Here is a 19,500-nt window from a genome sequence, read left to right as displayed (position 1 = left end):
ATCCCAAGGGGTGAGGGCTGATCCTATATGCCCAATACAGACTCTTAGATGAAGAATGATGTTTGTGTGACTTACTGTAGGGTAGAAATGGGCAGGAGGCTAAGATGTGAGAGAACATGGAGGAAGCATGGAGTTGGGGCGACAGGCTGGAGCGTTAGACTACAGTAAATTAGCGTTAAATTAACTTAGGGTTAAAGCATTTTTTTTCTCCCCTGTCCTTCTGCACACAGTCCTATCCAGCCGAACTGACGAAGGGGTTCTTCCCCGAAACGCGTATTCCATTGCTGGTTTTTAATTTCTGAAAAAATAATAAAAAAGAAGTGCTTTCACCATCACACATTGGACTTTGATCTACATCTTCCAGTAGCTTAGAGTGTTGCGCCTCCATACCAGTTCTTTTCACTTCCTTTTCGCTACACTTACGCCCACACTGGTGGAGCGTCATCTGGTTGGCAGCACCTCCACCATTCAAAATACTCAATCATTGAAAACTCTTTGTACTCCATAAATATTCCACTACCCTCACTGGGTCTTGCTCCACCCTCCTTTTTCATTTCTTTTACTTACAGTAAATTAGGGGAGACAGGAAGGGGTCTGAGATCCGGTGGAGACATGTTGGAAGCTTAGAATAGGGGTGACTTTCAAGGAGGTGAGATTTCAGGTAAAAAGGATGCAAGCTTAGACTAGGGGTGACAAGTTGGGTACTGAGATGTAGGGTGATAGTGTAGTGGCTGTGATGGGGTAACAGAAGGCACTGAGGACAAAAGAAAAGGGATTGACACTTGCACTCCTTTGTAATTTACATGGGGAGGAGGGATAAGACAAAAGGATAATGATTGGACTTTTCCTTGATGTAACCCACCAAATTAATTCTGTTAAATGGGCATTTCAGAGACTTAATGCTTCTTCAAGTATTCACCCACCTACTGGATAGGAGAAAACCGATAAATCGGTGGGGGTTCGACAGCAAGGAACCCCACCGATCCTAAAAACGGAGGTCTGGTAGGTCTCCAAGTGAATGGAGTAGAAGTCATTCAGGCACACCGCTTCTTCATTAACTTCAATGAGATTAGCAGAGTTTACCTGATTCTTGGACAGCATAGTGCACCCTGCATTTCCCAATAGACTACATTAGTCCATAGCTGTGAACACTGGGACCTGGCTGTGCTCTAGGCAACAATATCAAGTGTAAACTTCACTAAGTAGCATTTACATTTATCAATTGTGTCCCGATGACAATAATGTTTATGGCATCACAACGGATGATAAATAATAGTTTCATAGTTGATAACACTGACTAATTTAATACAATTGCTCAGAAGCAAGAAATTATGACACTAATTAGTGAGTGTAAATATCCCTCTAATGGGTGTAGTAGACAAGATATGTCTTCGTCACACTTCCATAAAAAGGTGATGCCCAAGAATGTTCCAATTACCGCACCGTCACCCTCATACCTCACACGAGCAAAATCCTTGTAAAGTTCATACAAAAACGCATTGTGACAATTATTGAACGGAAACTGCCGGACATTCGAGCTGGCTTCAACAAAGGTCGTGGCACCAGAGACCAAATTGTGAACCAGCACTGGATTATGGAGAAGACCCGAGAGTATCAAAAGGACGTGTACATGTGTTTTATCAACTACAGCAAGGCATTTGATTGTGTTGAACATGACAAGCTTTGGAAGTGTCTGAAGCAAATGGGAGTCCCAGAACATATTGAACAGCTGATAAGGTTGCTTTACAACAACCAAGAAGCAACAGTCAGGACCGCTTATGGAAACACGGATTGGTTCAGAATCGAGAAAGGCGTACGACAATACTGCATTCTAGCACCAGTCCTTTTCAATCTGTACGCAGAAACGATCATGAGGCAATGCAATCTGGATGAATCAGAAATCGGAGTCAAAATCGGTGGCAGAAATGTGAACAACCTTCGATATGCAGATGACATCACCCTGCGTGCGGAAAGTAAAAGAGACCTGGAATACCTTATCCAATGAGTGCAAAAGGAAAGCGAACGCATGACTGTACCTTAACAGCGAGAAAACGGGAGTCATGACCGCGGTAGGCAACGGTACAGTGAACATAAACATGAACAATGAAGAAGTCAAGATGGTCCCAGATTTCATTTTCCTTGGATCCAAAATCGATTGCAACAGGCAATCTGGACCTGAGATCAAGAGACAGATTACACTTGGTAGGAATGCAAGGAATGAAAAAGATCTGAAAAAGTAAGGATATTTGCATTGCAACAAAAACCAGACTGGTCAATGCAATCATCTTTCCCATAACTGTGTATGGTTGTGAATGTTGGACGCTCAGGAAAACAGACCGAAGGAAAATTGATGCGTTTGAACTCTGGTGCTGAAGGAGAATGCTACGGATACCGTGGACCGCCATGACATGAACAAGGTAGTGTTAGATCGTGTCACACCGAAAATATCACTAGAGGGCAAAATCATGAAACAGCGGCTCTCTTGTTTTGGACACGTGATGTACGCTAACTAACAGGAAACAGTACTGATGCTTGGTAACGTCAGTGGAAAGAGAAGATCAGGCCGACAAAGAACAAGATGGCTAGATACAATCAAGGCCACCATTAACATGTCAACCGCCGAACTGAAAGAAGCCATAAAAGACAGGAATGCGTGGAGAACCTTGATCCACAGAGTGACCGAAGGTCGGATACGACTGAATGGATAATCATGAAATGTCCCTTCAATGGGGGTATTCAGGCTCAGTGCCTAGGGCAGCATGAGCTGGAAGTATGACCCTGAAAATACCTTGTGGCAGAGCAAGTACACCGCTTCATGGTAACGATATTTCAGGCTGTTGTATTCATCTCCAACTCCTCATATCTCAGTCTGATCAAGTATCTGTCAGTCTGAGATGTGGAGGAATAGTAAGTTTGACCCACAGAGGGCGCTCCTCACCACTTACAAGACTGATCTGCTATGAATGTATTCTTGATGCCAGATAGCACAGGACACCTTAGGACATTGTGTGAAGTCCATGTCTCCATCAGTCAGAGCTGTTTTGGTGACATGAGAGGGACCTAAACAATATTAGACAGGTGTGTGTTTCTATATACTATATATACAAATATTGCCGGCCATTGACCAACACAGGTGGTTGAGGTTCCAGCTCCATGCAGTTACTGCATTGTGAGGTCTCAGGCATCCTTACCACGAACGGATTTCCGCCGCGTAATTCGCGGCGGAAATCCGCTGCGTTGCCCGCAGCTATTAGGTTCTATTGAACCTAATAGCTCAGTGCTCACGGTCCGGAATTCCACCGCGAAATTCCGCACCGTGAATTCACCCGTCCTCACCTGCGGCATGCTCTATTTGCCACGGGTGTACGCGCGGACGGCTTCCATTGCAGTCAATGGAAGCCGTCCATTCACGCTATCTTCCGCTGCAGCACAGCGGAAGATAGCGTGAAAACGCTTTCCCGCCGCCGCGTCATGTGACGCTGTGGGCGTGTCACATGACGCGGCAGAGGTGGGCGGGGAAGCGTCATGCGGGAGCGAGGACGCCGGATCCGCAGGTAAGTATGGGGTCTCCTAGGGGGCACCGTGACGGGCACCGCCGCGGAATTTGGCGGTGGAGCCCGTCACGGCCGTGTGCAGCCGGCCTCAGTCTAAATGGGTGGGATTTATTAGGCAGCAAGAAAACAGTCAGGTCTTGAAGTTAATGTTGGAAGAAGGAAAAAGGTCAAGTGTAAGGATACGAGTGACGTTGACAAAGCTGAAAATGTTATGAAAAAGAAACACATGTGAACTCCAACACCGTAGATAAAAATGTAGAATTTTATTGAAGACTCATAAAACAAAGGGCAACGTGTACAAATAAAATCTGCTAATGTGATTCATCTCTAGAGGAGCCTCAGTCTTAGCATACTGAACACTGGAATGACAGGTCATTTATAGAAGTGGACATGATGTGTCCAAAACTCTTAGTAGGCATAGACACACCATTGCAGAAATGAGATTGATGAAGTGCTATCACAATAATTCAAAAATGCGTATATATTCACAAAAATCCTTATCTCAACTTTACTTAGAAGATTTTAAGCTAAATTCTCTAAATGAAATTAAAACTAAAAGTCCATAAAATGGCCGAGTAGAGACTAGTAATGGTTCACCAGGAGGGTGCAGATAGAGAACAGAATCTACATCCTGAACAAGTATTATCAGCAGTGTAGTGAAAAATGCTCTGTAATTAAGCCACATTTATAGCGCAATGCTCTGCAGTATGGCAGTATGATTAAGGGCTCATGTCCACGGGGAAAATAGGATTTAGGATCCGCAGCGGATTTCCTGCATGCGGATCCGCACCCCATAGGGATGCATTGACCACCCGCGGGTACATAAATACCCGCGGATCGTCAATAAAAGTGATTTTAAAAAAAATGGAGCATGAAAAAATCTGGACCATGCTCCATTTTCATGCGGGTCTCCCGCGGGGACGGCTCCCGCGGGCTTCTATTGAAGCCTATGGAAGCCGTCCGGATCCGCGGGAGACCTAAAATAGGAATTTAAAGCATTTACTCACCCGCAGCGGACCGCGAAGCTCTTCTCTTCCTCACGGCCGCATCTCCCTTGCTTCGAGTCGGCGACGTGCCGCCGGCGTCAGGAATTCATCCGCCGGCCGAAAATGAAGATCCGGCCGTGAGGAAGAGCTGACCTTCCCCGCCCGCGCCGGATAGGTAAATGCTTTTAAATTGCTATTTTCGGCGCTCATGTCCGCGGGGCAGGAGGGACCCGCTGCAGATTCTCCATGGAGAATCTACAGCGGATCTGATTTTCCCCGTGGACATGAGGCCTAAGGCCTCATGTCCACAGGAACAGATCCGCAGCGGGTCACCCGCACGCGTGATCCGCGCCCCATAGAGATGCATTGGACACCCGCAGGTATTTAAATACCTGCGGATGTCATTTTCTATTGAAGCCTATGGAAGACGTCCGGATCCGCGGCACACCCGCAGCTGAATTCCTGCTCTCCGGCGCGGGAGAGCAGGAGTTAAAAAAAAAGAGTGCACGGTGCATGTGCGCGGCACGCTGCTGGCGTGCCAAGCACATCCGCCGGGCCGAAGAAAGAAGATCCGGCCGCGACGGAGGGAAGACCCGCAGCGTCCGGACAGGTAAGTAATTCTTCTTTTTAGGCCTTATGTCTGCGGGAAAGAAGAGACCCGCTGCGGGATTCTGCATGAAGAATCCGCGGCGTGACCGATTTTCCCCATGGACATGCGGCCTCAGGCTCAATGTCCGCGTGGGAGATCCGCAGATCTAGAAGCTCATAGGGATGCATTAGCATCCGCAGGGCAATTTAATGCATGCAGATGTGATTTTTTTTCCCGTCGTGCACACGCGTCTAGAAATCGCGGCATGCTCCTTTTTCCGCGGATCTTGCAGGGATGGCTTCCATTGAAGTCAATGAAAGCTGTGATATCTGCGGTACAGCTGTCACTGTGGCTGTGCCGCAGATCCGCGAGAGAGCAAGAGATTCAAGATATAAAAGGAAAGCATGGTGCATGCGCGCGGCATACCACCAGCATGCTGAGCGCATCCGCTGGGCAGAAGAAAAAAAAAGAGGAGCGCTCCGCAGCGTCTGGACAGGTGAGTAAAGTGTCATTTTTGGCCTCATGGCTGCGGGCATAAGTGGAGACCCCGCGTGCCCGTGGACATGAGGCCTAAGAGCAGTTGCTGAGAACAATGATCAGCAAATACAGAGGCTGCGGTCAGCAAGGTCATGCTAGTCTAGCAAAAGGGCGACAGCACCATATTACTGTGTAAGAACAGGTATAACTCCCACATCTGTGGCCTCACACATTGGAATATACACACGGCTCATACACTGGAGAATATACACATGTACGTTGTGCTGCAGCATCCACCAGCCCAGCAATAGCGACAATATGACTTTCCGCCAGAAGGTGGCGCCAAGCTCAGGAGAGACGCGGAGGCGCTGCGTAACGTTTAATAGGTGCGCCGATATAGTGTCGTCACTTCCGGCGCGCCGGCCGTGGATTGTAGGGCTCTCGTAGTGGCGCTGTCAGTGTAGCGAAAATGGTGAGTTGGGAATGGATGCATAAGGGAATATTGCTGTATGACCTGCGGCTCTCCTCCCGTCGGGGACCACGAGTCCCAGCATGCCCCGACAACGCAAGGAATGCTGGGCATTCTGGTTCCACTGTAGATAAGTTGCCGACCCACTTGCTATAATGACGCTAATATACAGTGCGCTCTCTCTATATATTTATATATATTGATATCAGCTACGGCTGCAGCATCCGATAGTAGTGGATATGAATGGCCATGTGGGTGTGGGGGGCGCTGTGGTGCCGCAAAGTGCGTATAACTTTTTACTGTGGTGTTCCATAATGAGACGTAAAACTTTCACGGCCCGATATCGCGCTCCTGCTTGTGTAGGCATGGGGAAAAAATTGTGGTATGCCCTATCTTCTGGCGTTCATGCCTCGTAGCACTCATTGTCTTCAATAGGGCCGTCGCAGCATCTCACGGCGTTCGTGGTGCATGCGAGCGCGATGCGAGGTTTACCCATTGAAGACCATGTGAAACCCTCTGCCGCAGCTAGATCGCTACTTCCCTGAAGTGATGCAAGGCAGTTTTAACTGAAAAATGCCTCCCATCCGCGCGGACGTCGCACGTTGGTGAATGCGGCTTAGCCGTAGGGTAGGATCACACGAGCCTCGTTTAATCGTGTGTTCTGTGTGCATAATACGCAGTCAATGGATCCAGTGAAAGTACACGGATTTCATTGATGCATTCACGTTTGCGTATATACATTGTGTATAATACGCGCGCAAAAAAGAGCGCAGTGTGTTCTATTTTACCGCGTATTATCTGCGATAGACCCATTGTACTCAATGCTGGACATCTGGGTAGTTAAAAACCAGGAAGACTGCGCGTGGCAGCATGCGTGAGATAAGTCATGTGCGGTCCAAAATCACGCAGCGTTTTACACATACGCTCATGTGAGCCGGCCCATAGGGTGCGTTCAGGCATAGCGGATTTGGTGCTTATATTCTGCACCAGAATAGTCCACACCAGAATCTGCACCATAAATGGAAATATAGGGCCACGAATCCAGCAGGCATATCGCGCTCCCCACCATGTGAATTCCCTGCAGATACGAGGTGTTTTCATGTCAAAGCAGCCTCACATCACTTTGGAGAAGAGGCGATCCTCTGTTGTGGCTGTGACAGCTGTGGCAGGCGGATCGCAGAGTTTCTTCCATTGCTTTCATCGGGAGACCGCGCATCGCGTGCACCTAGCATGTGGCGCGCTGCTGCCGCCAGCCCCATTGAAAACAATGGGCGCTGTCATGCGAGGGCACACAGCCAAATAGAACATGCCACAATTTGTTTCCTGCATCTCAAAAGAATGGGGTTCATATTTGTGCATCTGGCAACGCACAAATCTCACACTATTTTCTCGTCCGTGTAAAGGAACCCTCAGGGTAAGTTCTCACACGGTGTATGCGCTGCATGTTTTCTGCTGTGGATTTGGATGTGGATAATGCACAGCGTATTACAGTACAGGCGCAGTGCATGACATTTCAAGAAATCTTATCCACTAAGGGCTCAGTCACATGAGCGGAGATCCGAGCGTATCAGCAGCGATCTGCGCGGAAAAACGTCCGCAACTGTCAAAAAAAAGAACATATGGGTGGCAATGGAGCTGGTCATGCGGATTTTCGTCCACACGGATCGCCGCCCATTCAACTGAGCCCTAAGGCTAACTTCACATGGGCGTATCTGCGTACCCAAAATGTGCCTATGTCATAACTGAAATTGTCGAACATTTTCCCTATAAACTCTCACCATTTTCTTCTCTCAACCACAGGCTCGTAATGCAGAGAAAGCCATGTAAGTATCTTGGCACTTCCTACGCACACCTTGCGTTGTCTTGTCCCTGTAATCGTAGGATAGTTGGGCAATACGAATATTGTAATGCTTGATGATATTTCATATATCAGGGACGTCTTGTGTCCCGTTAACCCTTTCCAATCCAATTCCCTGCCACCCGCACCCTCCTTGGCTCTTATTCATTTTGGGTGGGAAAGTGCATTGTGCATTCCTTGGAATTGCGCAATGGAAAAGCATAAAAATGACCCATGATCATGATTTTATTAGCAATGGTTAGCAAATTAAACATGAATTAATATGTATATTACAGTATGCAGAGGAGAACTCTGTCAGACCTCTTTCTTGCAGGGTGTAATCTTGTATATAAAACATAATCTGATTGTTTGTGTTGTATACAAATTCAGTTTTGGTCCGATTTGAGTGAAATTTTGCACGATCGTTCTTCAGCACCAGGCGACAAATATTGGCGGAATTAAAAATTGAAAACTCACCCACTTCCCCTGTAATTTTTGTTTCCAATAGCAACCAATCACAGCGCAGCTTTTATCTTACCTTAGATGTGTAAGAAATGAAAGCTGAGCTCTAGCAACCTGTCACAGCGCAGCTTTAATTTCTTGTACTGCTGAGGTAAAATAAAAGCTGCGCTGTGATTGGTTGCTATTTCTTAAAGCAGCTTAGAGCAGTACCAGTCCTCTGGAACGCGCTACCCCAACAATCCCCAACACAAAACTTCAGATGTGCTTTAATAATGCACCTCTTCAGGGAGGCATAACATATCCCCTAAACCAAACCCCTCTGTACTCCGCCTGATAACCTGCTCCCTGTCCTACCGGCTGCAACTCCTGCTAGCCGTAATTAACCGCACCCTGCAGTCATACCAATTCTGCTGTTACACGGCTTATGTCTGACCATTGTCGATAGCATCCCTCACTCTTCACCTCACCATACCGTGCACATCTCCAGCCCTTTACCTTTTGTATAACACCATTATCTGTAGTATGTAGACCCTCACCCCTATTGTTTCCATCAGTTGATTACTAGGTGTGACTGTGGTTTTGTATCTATGCCCCCCTGTCTATGTAAGCGCTGCACCATATGTTGGCGCTATATAAAGATTATTATCTTATACTGCCGAGGTAACATGAAAGCTGTGCTGTGATTGGCTACTATGGGCAACGCAGATTTTCTTTTGGACAGCTTCCATAATAGTGCAGGGCTCATTTTTGTGGCGCACTTCATATATTCCAAGACTGATATTCATAAAATCACCGTGTAGCACAGGTATATCAGCTAGTATACATATACAGAAGAGAGCTGAGATGATGGACCTCTCGCCTGCATAGTGTTAGAAACACATGTTGGCCCTCTCCAGACATGGAAGCTATGCAGGTAAATCTCAATGTTGGTTGAGGTCTGACACTGGCTTGGAAAGGGTTAACAAGTCTGTGAATTTGCACCCTCTGATGGGAATGTTGACCACCTCGCTTTTGCTGTGATTAGCCGAGATTTATCATGTTATAGCACCATATTCCAAAGGTGCTCCAAAATGTGACATATGTTGCTGCACATCCAGTAAAGCCGAATAAAATCTTGGACCTCGTATATGAGGGAAGAAAATGAATCACTTCAATTCCAAACTGGCTTTAACTCCTTAAGGACCAAGCACGGTAAATATACAGCGCTTGGTCCTGGGCTTTAATCTCTGCCAATAGCAGATGTACAGCGCAGGATTAAAGTCTCTGTTCCTGAAATCAAGCAGGAGCAGGTCGGTTTCTCAGCTGTTGGACATTGTCGAGGACCTGGAGGAGAAGGGAGATGTGGTTTTTAACTTCTGCCTTCTCCTTTCCCGGGTACTTAATGCTCAATAAGCGCTATGTACTAAAAAGTGAAAGTATTACTTCATTATGCGACCCGGCGATCACATGACCGCTGGGTCCCCCTGTTACAGCAGAGCTAACAGACCCTGATCAGCTCTGCCAGTGACTATTGTCCCTACAGGGGGATGTTTTTCCTGTAACTGGAGCTCCTAGGGATGCCACAGCTATGAGAATGACCCCAAGAGGTCTTATATGACGTTATAGTGACATTAAAAAAAAAAAAATGGTCACAAAAATAAGTTTATTAAAAAAAAAATGGCAGAATAAAATAAAAATATATACATAAAAAAGAAAATGAACGTCCGACAACGAAAAGCAAAACCGTAGCTTTATCCGCCCTGTAATCCATAACTGTGCATATTATATATATCAAAATGTCCGAAACAAAATGAGGAACCCGTTCCCTTACTTTATAGTGCAAATATACTCAGCAAATAGAAAAAAACTAATTGTTAACCCCTTAGTGACGAAGCCTGTTTGCGCCTTAGTGACGGAGCCAAATTTTGGAAATCTGACATGCGTCGTTCAACGTAGCATGACTCCGTAAAGGCTTTACATATCCAAGTGATTCTGACATAGTTTTTTCGCCACATGTTGTACTTCATTTTGGTTGTAAAAAGAGACCGATAGAATTTGTGTATATTTATTAAAAGTGCCAAAATTCGGAACATTTTGAAAAAATTTTCATTTTGCACTGGAATTTTGCTTGAAAACGTTTTAGGCCCCATAGCACTTTTGTAGAGCCCTTGAGCGGCCAAAACCAAAGAGAACCCCCACAAGTGACCCTATTTTGAAAACTAGACCCCTTAACGAATTTATCTAGGGGTGTACTGCCCATTTTGACCCCACAGTTTTTGAATGAATTCAAGCAAAGCAAAAGGAAAAAAATGTTGCTTTTTTTGTACAGCACACACATGAATGAAGACTTGCACCCCAAAATGGATACCCCTGTTTGTCCCGTGTTCAGAGACATAACCATTGTGGCCCTAGTCTTTTGTCTGGATGCACAACGGGGCCCAAAATGTAAGGAGTAGTCGGTGGCTTTCAGAACTGAAATTTTCCTTGAAGGTGTTTTAGGCCCCATTGCCCACTTGTAGAGCCCTTGAGCGGCCAAAACGACAGAGAACCCCCACAAATGATCCCATTTTGAAAACTAGACCCCTTAACGAATTTATCTAGGGGTGTACTGTGTATTTTTACACTACAATTTTTGAATAAATCTAAGCAAAGCAGTATGAAAAAAATTACAATTTTCATTTTTTTGGCAGTTGTATCAATTTAAAAACAGTTTTTTTTTGTACAGTGTACATAGGAATGAAGACTTTCACCCGAAAATGGATACCCTGTTTGTCCCGTGTCCAGAACCATACCCCTTGTGGCCCTAATCTACTTAAAGGACACATGGCTAGGCCTATAATGGAAGGAGCACCTGTTGGATTTCAGGGTACAACGGAATAATCTCCAGGCTCCATTGCCCACTTATAGAGCCATTGAGCGTCTAAAACAATAAAGAACCCCTTCAAATGACCCCATTTTAAAAACCAGACTCCTTAACGAATTCATCTAGGGGTGTACTGCGTATTTTGACCCCACAGTATTTGAATGAATCTAAGCAAAGCAGAAGGAAAAAATTACAATTTTCATTTTTTTTGGCAATTTTGTCATTTTAAAAACATTTTTTTTTTGTACAGTGTACATAGGAATGAAGACTTTCACCCCAAAATGGATCCCCCCGTTTGTCCCGTGTTCAGAAACATACCCATTGTGGCCCTAATCTACTTACAGGAAACATGGCAAGGCCTATAAAGGAGGGAACACCCGTTGGATTTCAGGGCACAACTGAATAAATTCCAGGCCCCATTGCCCACTTGTACGGAATAAAAATTGACACCTTAAAAAAATATCCCCCCCACACACACTCCGCACCCTTTTCGGCGTTCCCCAAATCTTAAATAAAAGTAATAATGTGAACTGTGTGGTATTTCCGAAGACAGGGGTAATTACGGGGGCTGGTTGGGATGGGCCCATGGGGCAATAAAACCGTGTATCTCCCCTCCTCTCATGCTTTTTGGGGGTCATTTCTTGACCTCAGTGGCGGATATGGGGTGTAAAAAGTGGCGCTCTGTGAGTCTCCGTATGCTTGATGAGGTGTGGCGGTCTCGCACAGAAGACGCTCAACAAGCTGCTCCTGGAACTGCAGGAAGGCAAGCGTTCCCGGGGGCTTCTTGTAAATTTACGGATTACAGGTAGCGGTCTAAATAACGCCGGGCTCACACGGCCGTAGGTGGAATCTGCTTGCGGAGGCCCGCAGCGGATCCCGGCTGTGACCCTGCGTACGGCCATGTAATGTACTGCGCATAATTGCGTACTCACACAGGCGGTCATGCGCAGTATATTGTTTTTTGTTTGTATTTCCCGCACCGTCGCTTAGCGATGACGCGGGTACCCGCAGCCCGTATACAACGTAGTTGCGTATGGGCAGCGGGTATATGCGCGACCACGGAGCACAATGGGCTCTATGTTGCGGATATCCGCGGTAAAATAGAACATGCTGCATTCTCTTTTCTGCGAGTGGATTACGCAATTCCGACCCACTAATGTGAGCGGAATTGTGTAATCCAATGCGATTGATCTACGTAATACCGCGGATCAGACGCATGCAGAATCCGTAATTCCTATCCGGTCATGTGAGACCAACTTATATTAGAGCGCTACTTTTGTATTACGTGACCGGTGACCGCTCAACGAGGCCACCCGTCACTGCTCCGGGCTCTCGGCAACCGTTGGTCGCTGGGAGCAAGGAGATTATAAATTTCCTGTGCTCCCCGACTTCTGCGCATCTGTCCGGTGTTTTGCCGGCGGTCGCATGCGCAGAATCCGGGAAAGTTCACGGATGAGGATCGCGTCGTGGTGCAAATACGGAGGCCTCCGGTAAATAGTTTCATCTCCCCTCACCGATCGCATCAGTGAGGGGAGATGAAGCTTCACCTTTTTTTTAACTTTTACGTGATCGCCATTATCCATTGTATAACGGCGAACACGTGATCAGGAACCGCTCACCGCGTGAAATCTCCAGGCTCTCGGATAAATTTTGTAGCCAGGAGCAGGGAGATTTTAAACTACGCTGGCAATCCACAGCTTTTGCGCATGCGTCCACCACTTTGGCGACGGGCGCGTGCGCAGAAGCTTGGGTTAGGTCCGCGGATAAATCCGCGGGCCTTAGGTACATAATTTCATCCTCCCTCACGGATATGATCCGTGGGGGGTGATGAGACGTAAGATTTTTTTAAACTTTTTTTTTTTACTTTACTTTACATGATCACTGTCATCCATTGGATAACAGTGATCATGTCCCTGGTGACATCCCTCTGCTCCGGGCTACACATGGCAGCCTGGAGCAGAGGAATTTTAAATTTCCCGGGGCTCGAGCCCCTCTGTGCACGGGCCTGATGTCAATCATCAGGCACGCATGCGCAGAGGGGGACTTCGGGTCCCGGAACATCGGGACACCGGTGAGGACCGGGGGTGAGTATTTTCACCTCCCCTCATGGATCCAATCCATGAGGGGAGGTGAAACGGACACTTTTTAATACTTTTTTTTAACTTTTTCGCGATCGCCGCTATCCAATAGATAGCGGCGGGCCGGGGCTCCCGGCTACCTTCAGGAGCCGGGAGCCAGGAGATTTTATATTTGCCGGGGGCTCCCAGACTTCTGCGCATGCACGCGACGTCATCGCCTGGCGCGCATGCGCAGAAGACCGCCGGTGGGTCCGGGAGGACCAGATTCATTGGGGGCAGCGCGGAGAAGGCAGGTGAGCATTTTCAGCTGCCCTGATGGATCCGATCCATCAGGGCAGCTGAATCTTTACTTTTTTACACACTTTTATTTACTTTTTTGCGATCGGCGCTATCCATTGGATAGCGCCGATCGCAATGCCGGGGGGGACTGCCCGCATCCTGGGATGACAGCTCCATGCTGTCTGCTACCTGCGGGCACCGACAACATGGAGCTGTCGCGTCCTCAGGCAAGTGGGCATTAATCCTAAGAGGATGCATAAAACTACGTCCTCTAGGATTAAAGCCCACTTTCTGAGGACGCAGTTTCCCGATGGGGCAGTCGTTAAGGGGTTTAAAAAAAAAAAAATCTTTTTCGCAGTAAAAATAATTTTGGTAGCTGAAGAAAAAAAGTTGGGCAGTACAATCCCTAAATTGTCTGGTCTTTTAGAACCAAATATCCTGGTCCTTAAGGAGTTATTTTGTGTTGGGAATATGAAACCCTGAGTCTGGCTGGTTCTTAAGGGCCCCTAGTCTCTATACCTCCTGTAGAGCAGCTGTTTTTATTCTATTCGTTCTTTTAAATATTTTCAATAATTTCATTAGTAACTCTTTACATAAAGCAAATATTTCATATTTTAGTGACCATTAATGAAACCTGATGCGGTAGTTTCTGGTTCCTGGGGTTTGTAAGCCTCATGTATTTGTAATGCTGAAATGTATTTGTATTATAATAATCTAAATATTCTTGTTCTAGGACGGCTTTGGCGAGGTTTCGCCAAGCCCAACTTGAAGAAGGGAAGGTTAAGGTAAGAAGATGGAAGTTTTGTAAGGTTGGCCGTACACATTAGACTGACAGTTCTCTCTCCTGACCTACTTGTACAAGGGCACACTGGGCCGCTCATGCATGTCTTCTGAATGGAGAGAGGGGCTTAAACTGCTTGCAGACCCCTCTGGCTAAGGCCGCCTGCACACGGGCGGAAATCCTGCCGCGGGATTTCCGCCGCTCATAGCCTGCATAGGATTGCGTTAACAAACGCAATCCTATGCAGACGGCCGCGGTTTGGCTGCGCGAAATCTCGCGCGGCATAGCCTCTGCGAGCCCCGCACAGAAACGTCACTCACCCGGCTCCGGTCTGTGCATGCGCCGGCAGCCAGCACATGAAAGAGCTGGGGCCGCCGGGCGTGGGTGAGTATGCGCTCATCCCTGCAGGCGCTCGGGTCAGGTCCCGCGGCGAGAATCCTCGCCGCCGGATCTGTCCCGCTCGTCTGCAGGCGGCCTAAAGCTGATTTTGATCAGAGAACAAAAGGAATAGGGCAAGTTGAAGTACGGATTCTTATTTTCCCTTTCATCAGGGGAGAGTAGGAAGGCTACTAGATACATCAGATGATCAGGGGGTTCAGCCAATAATGGGCATGTAGCCAGCTTAACTGTTTCTGTTACTAGAAGTAGATTGTGCCAATTGTCATGTGATTGGCTGAACCACCTGACAGTTGAGACCAAACTCTGCTACAGATGAGTGAACTTAAGGCTACTAGAACTGCTCCAAGGGAGCGAGGTGGGCACTAGGAAAATGTGAAAAACGTTCTCTAATGCACACCAGGCTGGTCTCACACGAGCGGACTTGTATTGCGGATTCCACGATCGCCGCCCACACGGACGATCTGCGATAAAACATGGGCATTGAAAGACATACTTCTTTTGAATTTTCATACCCCTGACATTGTGGCTCCCAGTGATGCCAGAGTAGTACAGTACATACTGGCTATATATACATAAACTGAGGGAATGCAAGCTCTTGATCGTGGCAGGAAATAGGGGTGATTATTATGGGGGGTTGTCTTATTTTATGCAATTAGCAGCCATTGTTAGATACCTTTCCCCTGTATAACAACATTAATTGGATAGCTATTCCCTGCGTTCTGTTTCTGTAAATAAGATTCTATGAATGTGATCAATCCTTGACTTGTTATTATACTGGCTGATATGTAGCCTTTAGTGTTTCTCACTTTTATAGTTTTTTCATATTTGTAAAAAAAAAATGATTTCCCTTCCCAAACAGGAAAGGCGACCGTTTCTTGCCTCTGAATGCAACGAGTTGCCGAAAGCAGAGAAGTGGAGAAGACAGGTATGTGATCAGTTTCATTGTGTGGTGTTTTTTAACCATTTAAGTTACTCCCAAAGGAGAAAACTATAAATTTGAGTCCTTATAACGGGTGGAAATTGAAAGTGTTACACCCAGAAGGAATTGGTATATTTCAGTGGAACATGGTAGATAGATGATAGCAAATTAGAATGCACCAGTTTATTACTGTTTGGTATGGGTATTACTAAGAAGTGTGCCCACCATGAGCCCCTATACCTTCTTGGATCCTTGCAGGCATTGAATCAATAAGTGTTCGGATATCTTGTTGGGGTTTCTCCCAGCCCGTATGACTTGTGCAGTCAGTTGTTGTACAGTTTGTGGTGGGTGGCCATGTGACATAATGTATTTACATATGGCATCTATTGATGATAAATCTGGTGACTGCGTGGGCCAGTCCATGGTCGTGACACTTTGCAAGGCATGGCTTGGTATTGTGGTGTTGGAAGATACCATTTTGAATGGTGGTCAAGAAGGGGATGACAACAGGGTGTACCACTCTGTCTACATACAGTAGTCATTGTGTCTTCAGTAAACAACCAACTCAGTCCTGCTGGCATAAGATTGTCCCCCAAACCATGACTCCAGGAGTTGGACCAGTGTGGCACTCAGCATGGTTGGCCCTTTCTCCAAATCGCCGGCAGATACGTTGATGATTACCACTTTGCCCCAGACAGAATTGGAACTCGTCAGTAAACACAACTGTTCTCCATTCATGTGTCCAATTGCGTCTAGCAGTACATCAGGCTAGTCTTTGCTGGCAGTGAAATCAAGTTAACGGATCACATTGCATGGGGGTCCGAGAATGCAACCTTCAAGCACTGGGTTTACAATTGTAGGCTGACTACGACTCCAACCACTGCTCGGATCTGTGCTGCAGTCGTCCGTCTATCAGCAGCTGACATCTGCAGAATTCGTCGGTCTTCACGTGGTGTTGGCCTTCTATGTGGACCTGTGTCCGGTCTGCCAGTACTGGAGTCTTCCTGCGTCCTCTGAGTGTAACTACTATTCTGACATTGTACTATGGCCACTACGGGAGATTCACGATATTACGCCCCCATACTCAACATGCCAATCATCCAACCTCTCTCACAGTCAGACATTTGCGTGTACGGAGGTCGAACTCTACGATCCGGCATACCTGGTCACCGAACATCTGTGGACAAAAAGGGCCTTCTTACATAACTCACTTTATGGCTTATAAACTGAAACAATGTAACGTTTTCTATAACAAAGGGCTCCTTAATTTGTATACTAATTCACATTATCCAATTTTTAATTATTTAATCCACTTAATATGGAAAGACTTTCATCCAAGTTTCATAAACTGTTTGCTACTTTATTTGGATGTATCACTTTCAGTTTCCACCGGTGTATAACGTGTGTTATGATGGTGGAAAAATAGTTTTTCAGAACTGACCATTACTTTATATAAGAAGGCTCTTTAAATGGGTTAACGGCTTTAAACTTGATCTTGTCAGTAACCATATTTTATGCCAGGCGGAGTGTGATGGAACCTTTTGTTTAAGGGAAACTGCTTAAAAATGTATCCCAAGGGATATTTTTTACGGCTGCGGTTACAGCTATGTATAGTGGTGGCACAGCAAGTGGAGACATTGGATCTCAGCACTTGCTTGCTATACAACCAAAGGGCCTATAGGACATAATCATGTATTGACGCTGCTGGTTCCGACCCACGTATGTCACTTGTTACCTCGCCTGACTTTCCAACAATAGTTTTTAAAAAAAAATCCTATGCAGTAAGTACTCTTGATATTTACTGAACAAAGGTTTGCGGCCCCCCAATGATCCTAAGAACGGGTTTGGTTGGGCCTCAAGTGAATGGATTAGAGAGCAGCCGCTGCATTTACTTCAATGACAGTGCTAGAGATGACAGAGGTGAAGTGCTTTGACACTCTCTGGTTGTCATTGAAGTGAACAGCTTTGTGACCTTCACTCCGACCATCTGGACCCCGCTCCCAGTGGTTGGACCTCCGCCGATCATAACGTTTTTCCCTATCCTGTGGGTTCGGGATAACTTTATAATTTGGTACAACCCCTTTAACATCCCTGTATTTAAAACCAAATTGAAAATGTTGGAAATTGACAAAGTGTGTCCCATCTCTCTTTTATTAATACAAAGAAAGTTAGATTAAAGCTGTCCGTAGACAAAGGACTATGTAGTACAAGACGTGCTTGGCTTTATCAGTTCTGATCCCCTGCAGCCGTGTTACTTTGGCTTGGTCAATACTGATGAAGTAATTGACAAGAGGTATCTTATCAGCCCATTATTTCCAGAGGACACCATGTGATACAAGTAGCAGAACCTCCTGTATCTGCACATAGGCTAAACGTGACCATTTACTGCAGAAATGTGACTTAATCATGGAACTGGCGCTATCTTGTATCCTCTGGGCTCCAATGGTCATATAGCCCATATAGGAGCAGCAAGGGACTTTCATTTGCAGATCTGCGGTAAAATATATAGATAAGTATAGTTAGCAATTTATGGCTTTTTAAGAAAATTTTCCTGTAAAGTGACCACCCCTTTAATTACTCATGCCAGTCCAAATCGCAATGCAGCTTACAATGGAATTGCTGAATAAAATATATGCTGTTTCTCAAGATTAGTAGATGTGGGAGGAGGAGGGTTCTGAGAATTTTACAGTATGAGGCCCATAAAAGTCCGTATTTCAGCCCTACTGAAGGGCAAGGCCTTCCTCACGCAGGGCGTTTGCAAAACGCTGCCCTTTCATTTCAATGGGAGACTCAGGTGAAAATGCCCAAAGATAGAACATGCAGCGTTTTCAGCCCTGTGTGAGCAGCCCCATTGAAATGAATGGGAGCCTTGTACAGCGTTTAGCACTGGGCTGAAAACGCTGCTGAAAACGCCCTGTGTGAGGGAGGCCTTAGGTATAGTGTATAAATTACTTGCTATTTTAAATAAAGGCTTTTGTGCAAAAAAACGTAACAAACAATCCGCAAATGCCCGTGAAAACACAAATATGATGCGGTGAATGCAGCAAGAGGGAGGGGGCGGGGAGTACACCCTGACAATTAATCACCCCTCCCTTCGAGTTGTCTGAATGACTGTGGTTTAAACCTAACGACGAGTTAACGAACTAGCGACTATGTTTATGCAGGCTGAAGCTCAGCGACCAACTACAAGTTGATGAATAGTGCGCGATGGCTTCGCTTTTACACGTAACAATAATTGCTCACTTTGGTTCATTCGAATGAATTTTGAGCGACAATCGTGTAAATGGGCCATAATATTTCTCGGTTATCCTCCTCAATTTGATCCTCTGTAGGATGCTGTGCTCTTTCTCCTGGTGTAACTAATTCATGTATTTGCCTTTTGATAGATCATTGGTGAAATCTCTAAGAAAGTGGCACAGATTCAAAATGGTAAGATTGTATGTAACAGTGATGTATCCTTATTGTGTTTAGATTTTAAGCAAAACCTTAATTTAGAAGACATTTTACACAATCATTAGAAATCCCCATTGGAATCAATGAGGCTCAGTACCGTGTTTTTAGCGGCCATATACTCAGGGCTCGTGTTTACGACTGTTTTCACCGCACCTTACGTTTGCTTTGCACAAGCGCATGGTACGTGGTGAATGGAGTCAATGGTCTTTCATTGATCCATGCACATTTGGGTGTAGATGCTGTGTGTCGATCCGCACAATAAATAGATTGCAGCATGCTCTATTTCTCTGCTTACGCACACTGCCCGGCACCTCATAGGTGAACCACACTAGCTCCCCCTCCGTTCTAAGCCGCATGTTACTGATAAATACCGAT

General features: G+C 46.0%; 1 protein-coding gene across 1 annotated transcript in view; it reads left to right on the top strand.

The window, feature by feature from the left end:
• The first annotated feature begins 6,007 nt into the window (after window positions 1–6,007).
• Window positions 6,008–19,500, top strand: part of ISY1 (ISY1 splicing factor homolog) — a 34,826-nt gene continuing 21,333 nt past the window's right edge. The window contains exons 1-5 of the mRNA XM_066596466.1: window positions 6,008–6,078; window positions 7,876–7,898; window positions 14,307–14,358; window positions 15,613–15,678; window positions 19,059–19,101. Coding sequence (XP_066452563.1) covers window positions 6,076–6,078; window positions 7,876–7,898; window positions 14,307–14,358; window positions 15,613–15,678; window positions 19,059–19,101 — 187 coding nt within the window. The 5' untranslated portion in view covers window positions 6,008–6,075. The remainder of the gene's footprint in view (window positions 6,079–7,875; window positions 7,899–14,306; window positions 14,359–15,612; window positions 15,679–19,058; window positions 19,102–19,500) is intronic.

The sequence above is a fragment of the Eleutherodactylus coqui genome, chromosome 3, assembly GCF_035609145.1.
Source record: "Eleutherodactylus coqui strain aEleCoq1 chromosome 3, aEleCoq1.hap1, whole genome shotgun sequence".
NCBI lineage: Eukaryota > Metazoa > Chordata > Amphibia > Anura > Eleutherodactylidae > Eleutherodactylus > Eleutherodactylus coqui.
The sequence above is the reverse complement of the archived record's forward strand: the minus strand, read 5'-3'. Positions and strand labels throughout refer to the sequence as shown.